The following is a 15,042-nucleotide window of genomic DNA, read 5'->3' on the forward strand; positions in this document are numbered from 1 at the left end:
GCTTTGACAGAACTGCTCATTTTTATACGCTCTGATAGACTCGTGTCCGTGTAGCTTAGCCAGCCCCCCATCTCTTGAACGAAAGGTGTGCATTGAGCGCGCTGAGTTTAGCATCCTTCATTGTGCGGTTCACAAGGAGGAGGGGCACTGCGCCTGCGCATAGGGTCCCTTACCACACGCGGCTCAATCTCTACGTTTATCCAGCGACCGCTGCTATGCATCAGACGAACAGTTCCGCTAGAAAGGCGTGCGAATGCAGTCATAGATGGTGGCGTTTTTGCTACTATTCATGTTGCATCAAAACGGTCTCCCTCTAGCTCAAAATGGGTTAGGAGGACGGTGTCTGGACTAGGCAATACACTTTCAACACTTCGAGGATGGGGAACTGGAATTTCTGTTTTCGCAAAAAACGTACCGACAAAGACGGAGATAGAGAATAGAGATCGAGTTTGATTTTCTCTACTGTCCTTTCTTAGAGTTTTTATTTCCTTGCTTTCTGTTTTTGAGAAATGATTGCAGAATTGGTTTGCAGCGCCGTGGCTTTGGTCCTCTACATCAACACCTTGGGTGCCGATTTCTGCTACGATGACAGGTAGGCTAGATCTAATGAATGAAACACGCACTCCGACATCACAGACACCGCGTCAGCCATGTCTGACCTGGTCACACTGTCAATACAGTCATATGGAATCCTCGTCGTCATGTCTGGTCTGATCCAGAGAGTATTTCTATAATCATGTCCGGTGTGGAACGGCGTGCTCACAAATCTGTTGGCAACGAGAATGTGATGCTACGGCTCTCGTGCTTAGAGATCGCAATGCCGAGGCACAGTCCGTAAACAACATCATGCATGAAGTTTAAATCCTGAGTGCGGTGCAACAGTCCCGCACTGTTGATTAGGCTTCAAAGGAACGAGGTCTGCTCACTACAGCTAACTAATAACAGAATGAAACAGCAGTCTTGTTTATAAATTAATTTACTGTGTCCACAACGCCAACACATTGTGTTGTGTAAACACTGAATACATAGTGCCCACCTTAAAAATGTAAGTTCAAAGTTGTTTCAAGTAAGTTTATTTGGCTTCTCCAAATTTATTTTAACCTTGCTTTGAAACACAAAATATAACCTTTGTTTTTTTCTTCACTTCTAATAACTGTACAACTATGTCACCCCAGAATAATAGACAAAAAATGTAGCAGAAGCCTACGGGTCTACATTTGTTGTATGCCTATCAGCAATCAATACGGGAAACTATTAAGCTGCAAAGACCAATGCTCTTGTGTCCTATACTCTAAAGAAGTAGCCTAGACTGAGTAGTGTATATATCAATCTACATTAGTTGTCTTATCTAAGGTGGGCTGTGGATAAATAATTAAATCTGAGAATTATTAACATAACTTTCAATGTTTTGTAATCATGTCTATTGTCTAATATCACCTTAGAATTTTAATATATTGGTGATTGGTATTTTGGTAGGTCAATGGTATAGCACTATAGTTTACTTTCTACTACAGTACTGTATTACTTGCTGTTAACCTTCAGATTTAGGACGGTTAAGTGGCTGTTGTATCCAAATGCATCCTGGTTCCAGCTCACTCATATCAAGTTATTTAAAGAGAACCAACATGACTTCTGTCAAATATTTAAAGAGAAATACATTTCCTCCCCAGACACAAATGAAGTCACGCTGTTCTTAGTTCTGTCGCGACCATAAAAGCCTTGCCTAGGGGATGTTGTTTAGCCTGTGTATGTTAAACAACATCAGCAAAAGGGTTGTGGAATCCTACTTTTCACTCAGTCGACCATACGTATGTCACCATACGTTAACAGAGAACATTGTCCTGTCTCGTTGCTCTACTTCCCTGTGGCAGGGTGGATGCCTCGGACTGTGCTCAGGTCTGATCATCCCTCATGTTTACGGAGGTGTTGAGACTCCATAAAGCTGTCAGGGAGTGGCCGCAGTGTGAAGAGGATAGAGAGAAGTGCTGACTGGTTGGATGGGTGGTTGGATGGCTGACAGGCTGGATGGCTGACAGGCTGGCTGACTTAGCCAGGGGTTATGCTGCAGACTGGGTGGCTGCTGCTGACTGTGATGTGGCAGGGGACAGACGAGCCTCAAAGCCTTCCGTCCTCTCTCGTGTTCTCTCTGTCTAGATTTTACATGCCTTTATTTTTGTCTTTATTTCTGTCTCTCTCGCCTTCTTTGTCTCGCTGTTTTCTCACTCTCTCAACACAGCCATTTTATTTAACTAGAGAATATTCCAACTAAGCGAAAAAAAGATCTTACCAGGCAACTTGTGTAGTGGCTGACTTTGACATTAGCGTGATAAAAACATCTTCATCTTACGCTATCGTACAGTTTTATCCGTTTTAGTATTGTTTATTTTAGACCTGCAGTTAGCAGACGTCAGCACTTTCCCTTTGGATTTTCCACTATTCAGCGTGTGTGTGTATGTATGTTTGTGTATGTCTGGCATGAGAATAGTCTTGGTTAGATGCATCGTTCAGCTCGTACAGTTGTCAGCCCTCTGGAGGGTCCAGGTCAGTAGTCACTGTTTGGCTTTTCAGTTAGACCCTATAGTTTAAACGTAGTGGAATAAACATTGATGACATAATTTCAGATTTGTAGCTTGTGGTGTTTATACTTGAAATGCTTTCTAAAATACACGATTAAGAACATATTTTATTTTTTCCATTACAATACCTCCCCCCCCCCCCAAAAAAAAAAAAAAAAAAACAGGCTGTTCCCAAAATAGTTTTTCAGTTGTGGGGTCCCTGTCAGAGGAGATGTGCCCCTGGCTGGAGTGGAGTCCATCTGGGACTGCTCCTCATGATCAGACACAGCTTGACACCCACACGGCAGAATGACTGTAGTACGTCACAAAGGTCATTTGTGTCTGGTTAACAACCTTCGGAACTGCGGAGGCGTAGGAGAGAGAGCTGGATCTGGGAGGAGGGAGAACAGATAAATGTCAAAGCAGAATTATCACCCAATCTTTGGGACTCTATAAACATGCCCAGACTCTAATTTAGAGTCTGCTGTGATGACCTGGCTAATTCTTTGGTTGTATGGTGACTTTGGTCAGGTTAGAGCCACCTGTATTGTATAGTCAGCATAGTTGGTTTTGTAAGGATGTTTGTTGCCTAAAGTTATAACAAACCTGTTAAAATGATCACTTATATTAGGCAGACAAGGAGGGACATTCTATGGATGATTAACTTGTGAGGATACTTGTAGGGTATTAATCTGTCATCACATTGTTTTGCTCATTATTCTTTGTAGAGTTGATGGTCTGGAAGGATTGGGAAAAAATTTAGAGTAAAAGGTTGATATTTTCTTGTGGAAGTTCTGACGATTGGTCAAAATGGATTATTTGTCCTCAGGAGTGACCAGACGTATCAAACTATAATTAATCTCAATGTTTGATGACACAATTTTCTAAGTAGCTTTAACTAGCGTTAACACCCTTAGCCTCTTAACATGTCTGTGTGTGCGCGTCTGCGAATTCGCCTGCAGCGAATGCATGTAATGGCAATCAATGTAATTATAGTGTCCAGATTTGTAGAATTTGTAATGGTTCTGGTCAGACAGACCATCAAAATAACTTAAGCTGGCTGGACCTTCTGTTCAGTGGCGATTCCTCTCCTGTTGTGCTCTAAGCTAGGCTAGCGTTGTGGTGATGTCAAGAGTCTAGAGCCCTAGGGCGTCACCCCAGTAGTCTGAGCATCTCCCCCATCTCTCCCTGTAATTACCACCCTTCAGTTGGACTCACTGCGTGGCTGAGCCCCCCCACTCTCTCTCTCGCTCTCTCGCTATTTGGTCTCACTCTCTGTGTCCCTCTGTCTCCGTCTTTTTCCAGATGCTATTTGTGGGGCTCCTAGGGTTTTCTGGCCTGAGTAGTGTTAGGTTTTGAGGTGGGCTCTCGTGGGGAGTGTTGTGTTATGTTGAGTGGAGCCAGGACATAGATGGAGACGTCAGGGTTCCAGATGACATGACACTGAAGTTAGGAAGCGATCTCAGAGAGAGATGAGAGAGAGAGAGATGGAAGACTGTATCCATATATTGCACTGTATGATAGAAAACAATATATATATATATATATATATATATATATATATATATATATATATATATATATATATATATATATATACACACAATTTTTAAAACCTTTTATAACTTCATGATTCCCAACACAGTCATCTCAGAATGCCATTGAATATATTTATCAATGCTGTCTGATGATGATATCCTATATTATTTCCTGTTCATATACAAGGATACCGTTTGACAAGGGAACTGGTCTTATATTGTATCTAGATCCAGGCCAGATCTATCTATAGTTTAGAGAGTTCAGATCCAAGATCCAGCCGCAGATACTTGCCTTTACTTCTCTACATAATTCTCTTTCCCAGAAGATATGGAAGTAGTTTAAATTGTATGTTATTTTCACCCTCACCACAAAGGCAAGATAACGGAGGTTCTCTGAGGCTTATTTGTTTCTAAAAATACTATTAATGAGAGGTTGCGCAATGCTTTCCCTCCCTGAAAACCCTCCCAAATTACTCAAAGCATTTTAGGGGAGAATCAGTTCAGATTTAGGGCATGAGAAATGCTTGACGAGATGTGAATATCCTTTTTCTCACTGTCAACAACCCCTAAAATTGAATTCAAGTAGAATTTTCTCTCCCTTTGGTGATTGATTTTAGGTATGAAGAAACAATTGATTTCTTCCATATCTTTATTTCCTCTGCTTAGGGAAGGAAGATGACCTCAGATAAGTGCACACTTAAAATTAAGTGTATCAATTTGGAACATGAGGCTGTGTTGTGTTGGTGCTCTGTTACAACACAGTATAGTCACTCTGGCTTGTGAGTGATGGTCCAGGGAGAGGGTTCACAATGTCTAGCACCTAGCTGTCTAACCAGCCTCTGGAGAGAGCTCTTCTCCTGCCCTTCTGCTCTGGGTCACTGGGTTTCACTTTGACTTTCAACACTTTAGAATTAGCTCCCCAGGGAGTGAGAGTGTGTGTGTGTGTGTGTGTGAACAGTGAGCTACTGTACAACTGTTTGTTCTGCGTGACAGGCAGCTGTGACCCTGTTGAGGTGAGCCTCTACCTTCTTCCTCCCTCTCTACCTGCCCTCCCTCCCTCCCTCCCTCCCTCCCTCCCTCCCTCCCTCCCTCCCTCCCTCCCTCCCTCCCTCCCTCCCTCCCTCCCTCCCTCCCTCCCTCCCTCCCTCCCTCCCTCCCTCCCTCCCTCCCTCCCTCCCTCCCTCCCTCCCTCCCTCCCTCCCTCCCTCCCTCCCTCCCTCCCTCCCTCCCTCCCTCCCTCCCTCCCTCCCTCCCTCCCTCCCTCCCTCCCTCCCTCCCTCCCTCCCTCCCTGCCCTCCCTCCCTGCCCTCCCTCCCTCCCTCCCTCCCTCCCTGCCCTCCCTCCCTCCCTCCCTCCCTCCCTCCCTCCCTCCCTCCCTCCCTCCCTCCCTCCCTCCCTCCCTCCCTCCCTCCCTCCCTCCCTCCCTCCCTCCCTCCCTCCCTCCCTCCCTCCCTCCCTCCCATCCAGCCATCTGAGATGGCCTTGTCCCTATCACTCAGGGGCTGTGCAGAAGCTAAAGGTAAATCTCCTACAGACTCTGATTGCTGAAGCTGACTAAAATGAGCCATTAAAGAAATTGGATAGTGCAGACAGGTTGATGACCTGCTGTATGTGACTGGATGATTGCCATGTGAGTTTGTGGGGTTGTGTGGGACAGACAGAGACAGACAGACAGGCAGGCAGGCAGTCAGGCATACAGATGCAGGCCGGCAGGGAGGCCAATCACCAGCCTTCTTTGCAACGAGAGGAGTGTGTGGTCATATGTAGTTGGAGGGTTTACTGCTCTGGGCCTGTGGCGGGCAGCTCGCGGTACAGATTAACTCAAGCACGCAGCTCCACAGTTTAATCTGCACCCAGTTTGCCATTTTACAATCTCCTTGCTGCCTATGTAATTAAAGTCTAACAGATTATCTCACAGAATGTATCATGTGCTCTGACACACACACACACACACACACACACACACCCACACACACACCCACACACACAGTTAATCACCTTAGACACTAATAATTGAAGATTGAATCATCAGGCCCTTGGAAATCCTGCGCATGGCCAGTATTGCGTGGCAAAACCCCTCAACACCACAACACAGTAATGTGGCATAAGCAGTTAAGCTGACTTGAAGACTAGAGAGGCTGGTCTGGGTTTTAAACAAAAGATGATAGGTAATTAAGCTACTTGTATAGGAACGCAAGGGTCCTTTTGGCACAATTAATGCCAATGTCTGTGATAATGCATCGCTCCCTGTGGGCTCTGTCTTCACACAGCATGTGGGGTGTCTTCCCATGGCCAGGCGGAGAGTGGAGCGTCCCGCCCGTCATCCACACAGCGCTCGGATGATGTGATTTCATCGGGGCCACTCTGATGGGTCTCCCCGCTCCCTTCATATGAATGGTATTAACAGGACTATGGATGAGACGGGGGCGAGCGCAAGCACAGAAACCAATCCGTTAGAAACAAAAACCCGCTTGTTGCCAATTTCGAACAAGGATGCTTTAGTTTGCCGCTCTTGCCCCCCCCCCCCCCCCCCTACCATTAGTCCTTTCCATCTCGGTGGCCTTGTTCATCCACACACAGCACTGGCACTGTGACACGGGCCTGACACATCCAGGCCTGGCCACGTCCTTTGTCCATTGTGGAGGGCTGGAGGGCTCAGAGGTCTTGTATTCATCCCGAGCTAATGAAGGGCCTTATTGCCCGGGGGTAGGGCAGGGGCAGTAAGGTGCTCTGAATGTGTTGCTCTGTTGTTTTGGGCCAACAAAGAAATCAAACCTCAGAGTGGTATGTGAGTAAGGATGCGGCCCTTTCGTCGACCAGCTTGTTCAAACCAATTGGGTCAGGGTATTGTTGGCTTCCGCGGGCTGCTCGGCTAATGGGCAGGACTGGATCTAGAGCGGCACGGCCCACAGAAGCTTCTCCATCATGCCAGTTCATCAGCGGGTGGCATGGGTGAAGGGTTGGAGGAACAGAGGGGTGCAGAAAGAGTTTGGAAACACAAACTTGGAAAAAAAAAAAGCTTAGCTTGAAATACAAGATGTTTATCCAAAGCCCTATACCGTGCTCATGAGTTCTTGTTTGCAGAAGACTTAAAACGTCTTTTCCCAAGCCAGTGAAAATCACGGTTGGGACCAGCAAGAACAATGCCAGTTTGTTTGCTTTCGCTGTTTCTGTTTTTATTGTGGTGGAGGTGATTGACCGTAATGTCTCCAGTATTTAGTTTCTCCTGACTGTGGTAAGCCACATGTAGCACGTGGGCCCTTTCTCCTGTCCTACCTCTTTTCCTACATCGTGTCCTACATGGCACTCTTCACTAGGCCTCCATTCTGTCCTACTTCTTTACTTGACTTCCTGTCCAACTGCACTCTCTATTTGCTCCTTTGTCCTTGCTGTAGTCTATATTTATATGCCATGTTTGGTCAGAAGAGAAAGCAGGAAACGCATCACCTCGACTGAATAGAGACTTCCTGATCCCAGAACGGGCTGACTGGCATTTTGTCCTTCAAAGACCCCAGGAACCCCACTTTGTGACAAGCTGTCTCTGATTGCAACTGTTACATTTAGTAAATTCCCCCCGAGGCAAGTAGGGTGAAGTGCCTTGCCCAAGGACTCAACATCATTTTGCACGGCGGGGAATCGTTCCGGCAACCTTCTGATTACTAGCCCGACTCCCTCGCCGCTCAGCCATCTGACACCCCTGATCAACTGTTGACTTGAGTCCATTGGTCCCTGCTCTGTGATTTACCTGCAGTCAGTGCTTGATTCCCCTTTTGGGAGACCAGGGCTTGTTTACACCCACTCAGACAGTACTGTCATGGGGCTGAGAATAGAGAGACCCCTCTGACTGAAAGTGTGATTGCCGTCTATCATCACATGGAGGGCAAGAGTTGACTCCTCCGCAGTAAGCCCAGTCCTCTGGGGCCTTTCATCAAGCGCTTGTGTGTGTTCTGAGAGGATGAAACCTGAGATGGTTGGACATTGAGTCATTTCTAAAGCCAGCATCGTCTCAGAGTCCCCTGACCCACTAGCAGCTGGTGGTTCCTTGAATGTTTTCTGGACCTTTTTGAGCTTTTTTGTGTACTTCACTGTACAACAATGTGAATCTAATTTGGTGTAAATTGAATTGTTTCTCATCCAGTTTTTCCTGCCTTTGAGCTACAGACGAGTCTGACATTTCTCCAGATGGAGAATGGCTTATGTTGTAGAATATTACATTTCATCCCCTGCTCTCTCTTTCTATTCTTCCCGTTTTGCTTGCTCTCTCCAACAACTAAATTCACTTCTTCTTTCCTTTCTTTCTCTCTTTCTCTGTCACTCTCTTATCTTCTCTCATACCATGAATGAAGACTGATAAGCGTTAGTCCTGGTTAGTGTTTTTGAATGTGAACACAAGTTAATTTTAACTTTGCACTGATCCGTGAGATCTGGAACCATGCTTTTTTGGTTCACCTTTGACCTTTGCCCGGGACTTCCCCCTCCACGGTCCATCTAGACCCGTGAGGTCTTTCTCCCAGGCATGGGGAGGACACCGGGCCGCGTTTATTTTTGGAGTGTGACTGTGTGAGGAGTAGTGTGTATGAGAGAGTACGTGCCGTTTTTTTTCTTTTCTTCCCTCTCAGCCCCCGAGATTGAGAGGGTGAAGTGGAGGGCTGTCAGCTAGTCTGACACACTAATGAGACTTCCTAAATATGCTCTCAAGTAAAATAAATAGGCATCCGATCTGGTGAGAGCGTCCGAGATAGAGAGGGGAGTACGGCGAGAGAGAGAGAGGGAGAAGGAGAGAGGGAGATGGCTTACTGAGTTGGTCGTTGCTGTGCTGTGCACAGGCCCTGTTCTGATGCCTTTAGTTGTGGATTTTACTGATCTGTCTGCATAGGGTGGGCATGCTCACGTCGCACCACATACCTATTGGCTACTGTTCATGAGTTTTGGAAGAACATCTGCGCTCTGATTGGTGTTTTATGCGTCTGTATGCGCTCAAATGTTTGGACTTTTGTCTTTTGAGTCCCCCAGTAAGGACAGAAATAGTAGTTAACATCCTGGGCCATTTAAGCACACCTGTACACAGGAATTGCATTGAAAGTCAGTAAAATATACAATATTTAGCTTGATGTGGTCACCACCTAATGATCTAACTGCCCCTCACATGACCTGAAATTTCCTTGGCCTCTAGGCTTTAGACTACCTCCATTCCCCATACATCTACCACCTTCACCATGCCATGGTTGTGGGCCCACCTCATGACCACATGGTAGAACCATTAGCCAGTGTGATTGACTGGTTTAAGAAGAGAGGCCAGAGTCCACCTAAATCAGCAGAGGACGCTTCAGTCTAAGCACTGTGTTTCTCTTTCTCTCTCCCTACCTCACCATGGTGTCACTCCCAAATACATCCCCGGTGCTCTAATGTGGAGTACCTGTCACTCTGCTTGACTGCTGGGTCGGCAGCTGGACCGAGCTGTCGTAAACATCGGTGTGTATGGCGGCCTCGGTGTGTATGGCGGCCTCGGTGTGTATGGCGGCCTCGGTGTGTATGGCGGCCTCGGTGTGGTTGTCCAGCTCCAGCTCGGAGGCCTGTACGGCGGCGTCTCTCGCACCCTTGTTATGTTTGTTGAGACTCAGGTGGCTGAGCGGTTAGGGAGTCGGGCTAGTAATCTGAAGGTTGCCAGTTCGATTCCCGGCCGTGTCAAAATGACGATGTGTCCTTGGGCAAGGCACTTCACCCTACTTGCCTCGGGGGGAATGTCCCTGTACTTACTGTGAGTTACTCTGGATAAGAGCGTCTGCTAAATGGCTAAATGTAATGTAAAAGTAAATGTTTGGACGGACCAGATCGACAGCTATGACGCCAGGCTCCTGGGAACGCCGGCATCTCCTCTCACGTTTCATGACTGCAGTCTTTGATTACCGCTGATTCTGTGTGTTTCCCAGTGAAGCCTAGATGGCTTGGCCTCACAGAGATAAAGTACTGCATCTCAGTTTAACCCTGGCCCATTGCTGTCACGAAGCCCAGTCTGCTAGTAAGCCAATCCATAATGGAATATAGAGGGTTGTCCCTCGACTACAATGCCTCTATAATGCATTATAAAGGCTCTCCAGGGCTGGAGAAGGTCCCTAAAAGATGTGTGCTCTCATTTATTGATGGTTTGAGCACAGGTAGGCTAAATATTTGACTAGCATGAAGCAGTGAAAGTGCACTACCGTAACCCCTCAACTCCAGCCCCCTCCCCACCATATCACGTGTGACCCAAAGCATGTGTTCTCAGACATGCAAAGACCAGAGAGGTGTGTGTGTGTGTGTGTGTGTGGGGGGGTTGTGGCTTGTCTTCCCCTCCACAGGCCCAATGGGGAGAGACGGGGAAGGGGAGTGATTAATACGCTGTGTCGCGAGGAGCAGATGAGTTGGCTGGGGCCTACACTGTTTGTCCGCACAATGGGATTTTAAGTGTTTCTAATTTTCTTAACATTGATGGTGGAGTGGGAGAGGGGGCTGGTGATTAGAGGAAAACATGCTACCAGATTCAGCTCCACGTTCTGCCAGGTTCTGTTGCTGTTCTCCTGGGGTTCTGTTCTGATACGGGGGCTGCTGGGCCAGACATATATGAGGGGTTATGGTGTTGAAAGGACTTGAGGAGGGACTTTTGAGGAGGGTTTTTATGACGGACGGCTTTAAAAAGACATCTGCCGTGAGCCCACTCAGAGCCCTTGTGTTGAAATGTGTTTGTTTAGGTCTCAGCAGTGTGCTTCTATTTTCCCGCCTTCCCAAGTTCAACATAACTGTGCTGTCCAATTGACTGAATCTTGTCTCAAAAGTGCCACATTGCACAAGCAACACGCAACACAATATGCCAGAAACCTCGATTTTGGTGCAAACATTTGCAGTGTGTTGAAATCCTTCATTCTCTATCCAGACTCCTGTGGTCAACCAGGAAGTGTCCCTAGAGGAACAATAGGACTGGATGAGGAATGACCTTAGTTAGTAGCCAACAGCTGTTTGATTAAACATCTTGGAAATATCTGTTTGACATTCAAGCATTAGTCATTGAAATAACCCCCTTCTTTCTTCTTGGCTTGTTATCAATGTTGCAGGGAATTCTTGAGCAGTTGGCAGTTGCTTTCATGAAATGTTTATGTAGTACAGTTTTTGGTCTTGGCTATCAACCACCCAGAACCATGACAACCTCTGAGTTACTTCAGTATTTAGCTAGTCACAGTCTCTATGAGACTGGTTAGCTCCAGTTCTTCTAGAATGCTAGCTGCTGTAGTTTATATGATCTAGTGGTTGCAGTGTGGACAATCTTACAAACATGGAGGGGGTGGTTTCACTGTTGTTTGTGTGACAGATTCTCCTCAGCTCTGCCAAGATCAAGATACAGGATGTCACGTCAGTGGATAGGGCTTCTGTCTCTCCTCAGAACACAAACTATAAACTACCGTTACTCCCTCTCGCCCCTTCATCTGAGCCTGATTTATAAGCAGAGGCCTGTCAGAAGGAACGTGTCCTCCCGGAACATAGGTCTTCAGAAGTCATCTGAGATCAAAGGTTTTCACAGTATTACATTTCTTCTCTTGTGGGATGCTTGCCATTGTTTAGTGGTTCCGCCCCATTAAAGTCCCTTTAATCATCGCCTAGGGCCAGATGATCCAGGGAGGGGGCTAGCAGGGGTGGACTGGGCTACGCCATGCAGTCGCTAACCTGATCAGGTTTGGAGAGGAGAATGAGGTCTGCTCGATGCACCCACCCTAGTTAGGTGCTGGTGTCCTCTGCTTGGGACAGAGAATAGAGAACTGGAATCTTAGTGAAGCTTTAATTCTGGGCAGACTCCTCTGCCTTTGGAGAGATGGTGGGTGACAGCTGCTGCAGAAGGACCAGGGCCCAGCTAAACCCGATTAGAGGTTTAAACCCCCCAAGAGACCCAGGTCTTGATCCCGGTTTTAACCCTCTCTTGTGGTAAAAACTATATTACTCTAAGACCCAAAGGGCTTGAAGGAGGCAGAATTCTCGTGTTTTTGTTTGGGGGGGGGGGGGGGGGGGTTTAGGATCCGAGTCTCTGGAGAAACGTGTCCTCATGGCCCGCGCTGTAGTATAATCTCACATTGTGACTTTAGTGCTTTAAAGCAGGAATGGATACGGATCTTAATGATCATACTCTACTGGATTTATGGCTTGTATTCTACACGTCTGCAGAAACATGCCCAGATATGACAGAAGCCATATTTGTTTTTGTTGGGGCTTCCAGACCAAAGACTCAATCTCGGGGGGTTGGGGGGGTGGGGGGAATCTTTAACGATGACAAGATGTTAAAACTGTGTAACCAGGGATACGTCGTGGCCTACCTCGGGGTACAGGTCTTTCCTCCTTTCAAATGCTGGATATCTGGGAAACTGCATGCAACTGTGTTGTTGGAAAACAAATAAGATAATGTCTCTATTTGATCAGAGATAGCGTCACTTGCCAAGTCAAACTGTTTTACCAACATGTTAGTGAGTTTGACAGTCTGGGCTTGCTTTGCATTAGACTGACCACCTGCTCCAGCAGCCACCGTCATATAAAGGGAGTACTCCTGGCTGTGAAGAAATGACGTTGTGTCCTTGGGCAAGGCACTTCACCCTACTTGCCTCGGGGGGGAATGTCCCTGTACTTAATGTAAGTCGCTCTGGATAAGAGCGTCTGCTAAATGAGTAAAACGTCGAATGTAATAAAGACCCGTGCTGGATGAGTGCTAGATCAGTCCTGCCGTTGCTGTGGCAGCTTGTCAGATCCGGGCCCCGAGCGCCAGTCAGTGGTGCTGCTGCAGTAGCGGCTCCAGGCTGATAGCGGCATGGATCAGATGGGAGGCAGGCCAACTCTGGGGCTCGCTGTCAGAACCCAGGCCTCAGCTCTGCTGTTTGCACATATTTACATGTGCCATGTCTGGAAACAGCTCGCCCCCCAGGCTTGCCCTGGCCTCAGGACTCACTCTAGGAGTCTGTACCACACACTGCAGCGCAAGGGCCAGCAGGTAAAGTGGGAATCCGTAGCATTCAGACGCAGTGTTCATAGTCTGCATGACCGGCCTGTGCTGTGCTTGAGTCTGTCAGCAGGAAAGAGACGCTGGGAAGACCTTAGCACCAAATATTGGGACTAAAGCCCGAGTCATGCACGGGGAGACTTGGCCACAGGCCACTATCCCACAGTCTGGAAGATGTTTAAAACCAATGGCCCAGAACGCCACAGAACAAGCATGACAACGCAACACAGTTACATCAGTGGAACAGCGCAGCATCCTCAGAGATCCTGATTATTCATTTAACATTTACATTTAGTCATTTTAGCAGACGCTCTTATCCAGAGCGACGTACAGTAAGTACAGGGACATTCCCCCCCGAAGCAAGTAGGGTGAAGTGCCTTGCCCAAGGACACAACGTCATTGGCATGGCCAGTAATCGAACCGGCAACCTTCTGATTAATAGCCCGATTCCCTAACCACTCAGCCATGACCGCTCAGCCTACATCATGCTGTAACACTACCCTCGAGCGGAGAGGGCTTGCTTAATGATGTGTGCACTCCTGCTGAAACACAACCGTATGGTTTGGGTGTCGTGACTGATCGCAAACTCATCAAATAAATGAATTTAGTCCCTTCTCTTTTTTTTGTCTTTCCTCTCGTCCATGGTCTCCCTCTTCTCCCTGCTTGGCTGCCCATCAAAGGTCAGTGATGTTGATATTGACATGTTGATGTATGCGTTGCATGCTGGATGTTGGGCTCTGGAGTCAACAAAAGCACGGCTATCTTTCGAGTGTAAACTCCTCTGTTCCACCAGAGCTCTCCCTCCAGTGTACTCCAAACAAAGCATTCAGCTATTTTATTTTGAAACAGAACAGGCATGCCTCTGTCGCTGAGTGATTGTGTGTGTGTGTGTGTGTGCGTGTGTGTAAGCTGTGGATTCAGCTCCATCAAGGTCCTTTTTTTCAAGCAGAAAATGATCTTACCTTCCCACATGAAAGCAGGGCAGAGCAGGTCAGGGAAGCTTCACAGCACAGGGCTGGTAATTGAGTTGAGCTCAAGTGCAGACTAAGGGGGTGGCCTGGGACTGCAGATCAATTAAGTGGATGTACTGTGGAACAAACCATTTTGTATTTGTCTCTCAAATTGCTTTGGCGTTGTAACATGCAGGCTTTCGCTCCCGTTGTGATATTATAACAGACAGACCATATTCTTGCACAGCCCATTGACTTTTACAGACATGACCATGTGGTTTTCTGTACCACAGGCCAGAAATAATTGTTTTTACCTCCCGTCATTTTAAGAGATATCAAGTTAATAAAACACAATACGAATCTTGAACAGAATGGCATGAGTTCAGCACGGAGGAATGACCTGTTAGTAACTTCTCATGTTAGCAGTCTTTGGAAGATTCCCTCCCTCCTTCCACCACAAATCCTGGAGTCTGGTCTGAGCCTGGACGAGCTCAGAGCTCAGGAGAATGTCTAACTGTTTGGTGTGTTAACCTAGTTTGGGTGACTTGAATTTTTAATATCTGCTAAGCTCCAGGAATGCTCTCAGTAGCAGTGAAATGGCTGAATGGGGAACTCTCTTTCCCCAAGCGACTCAATTATTCTGCAACAGTTCATCCTCATCACCCTCCAGTGGTGAGCAAAGCTGACAAATCAGTGAGACAGGACCATCCAGACAGTGTTGAGTGCCTCAAATTCATGAGCTAACCCCCCCCCCCCTCTTCCCCTGTGTCCGATGTCACAGCAGCATTACTCTGACCCCACCCCTGTCTGGAGGAGGCAGTGTTGGAGTGACTGTAAAGTCCAGATCATGACGGAATGTGTTTGTCCTGCCCTTTATGTGATTCATCTGTAGTATGTATCATTGCTTTCAGGCGGATCCGTTTCTTCCAGAGAGCTCATCCTTGGCAGTTTCGGTTCTGACTAAGTTCAAATGGACTGGGATATCTGCA

At 47.1% G+C, this 15,042-nt stretch overlaps 1 protein-coding gene across 1 annotated transcript in view; it reads left to right on the forward strand.

Moving 5' to 3' along the window:
- Nucleotides 1–232: 232 nt before the first annotated feature.
- The window catches only part of tmtc2b (transmembrane O-mannosyltransferase targeting cadherins 2b), a 71,007-nt gene continuing 56,197 nt past the window's right edge, over nt 233–15,042 (forward strand). Inside the window, exon 1 of the mRNA XM_084673033.1 lies at nt 233–592. Within this exon, the coding sequence (XP_084529159.1) occupies nt 510–592 (83 nt within the window). The 5' untranslated portion in view covers nt 233–509. The remainder of the gene's footprint in view (nt 593–15,042) is intronic.

Source organism: Hypomesus nipponensis, chromosome 14, assembly GCF_054491055.1.
Source record: "Hypomesus nipponensis isolate SF chromosome 14, ASM5449105v1, whole genome shotgun sequence".
In the NCBI taxonomy this organism is placed as follows: domain Eukaryota; kingdom Metazoa; phylum Chordata; class Actinopteri; order Osmeriformes; family Osmeridae; genus Hypomesus; species Hypomesus nipponensis.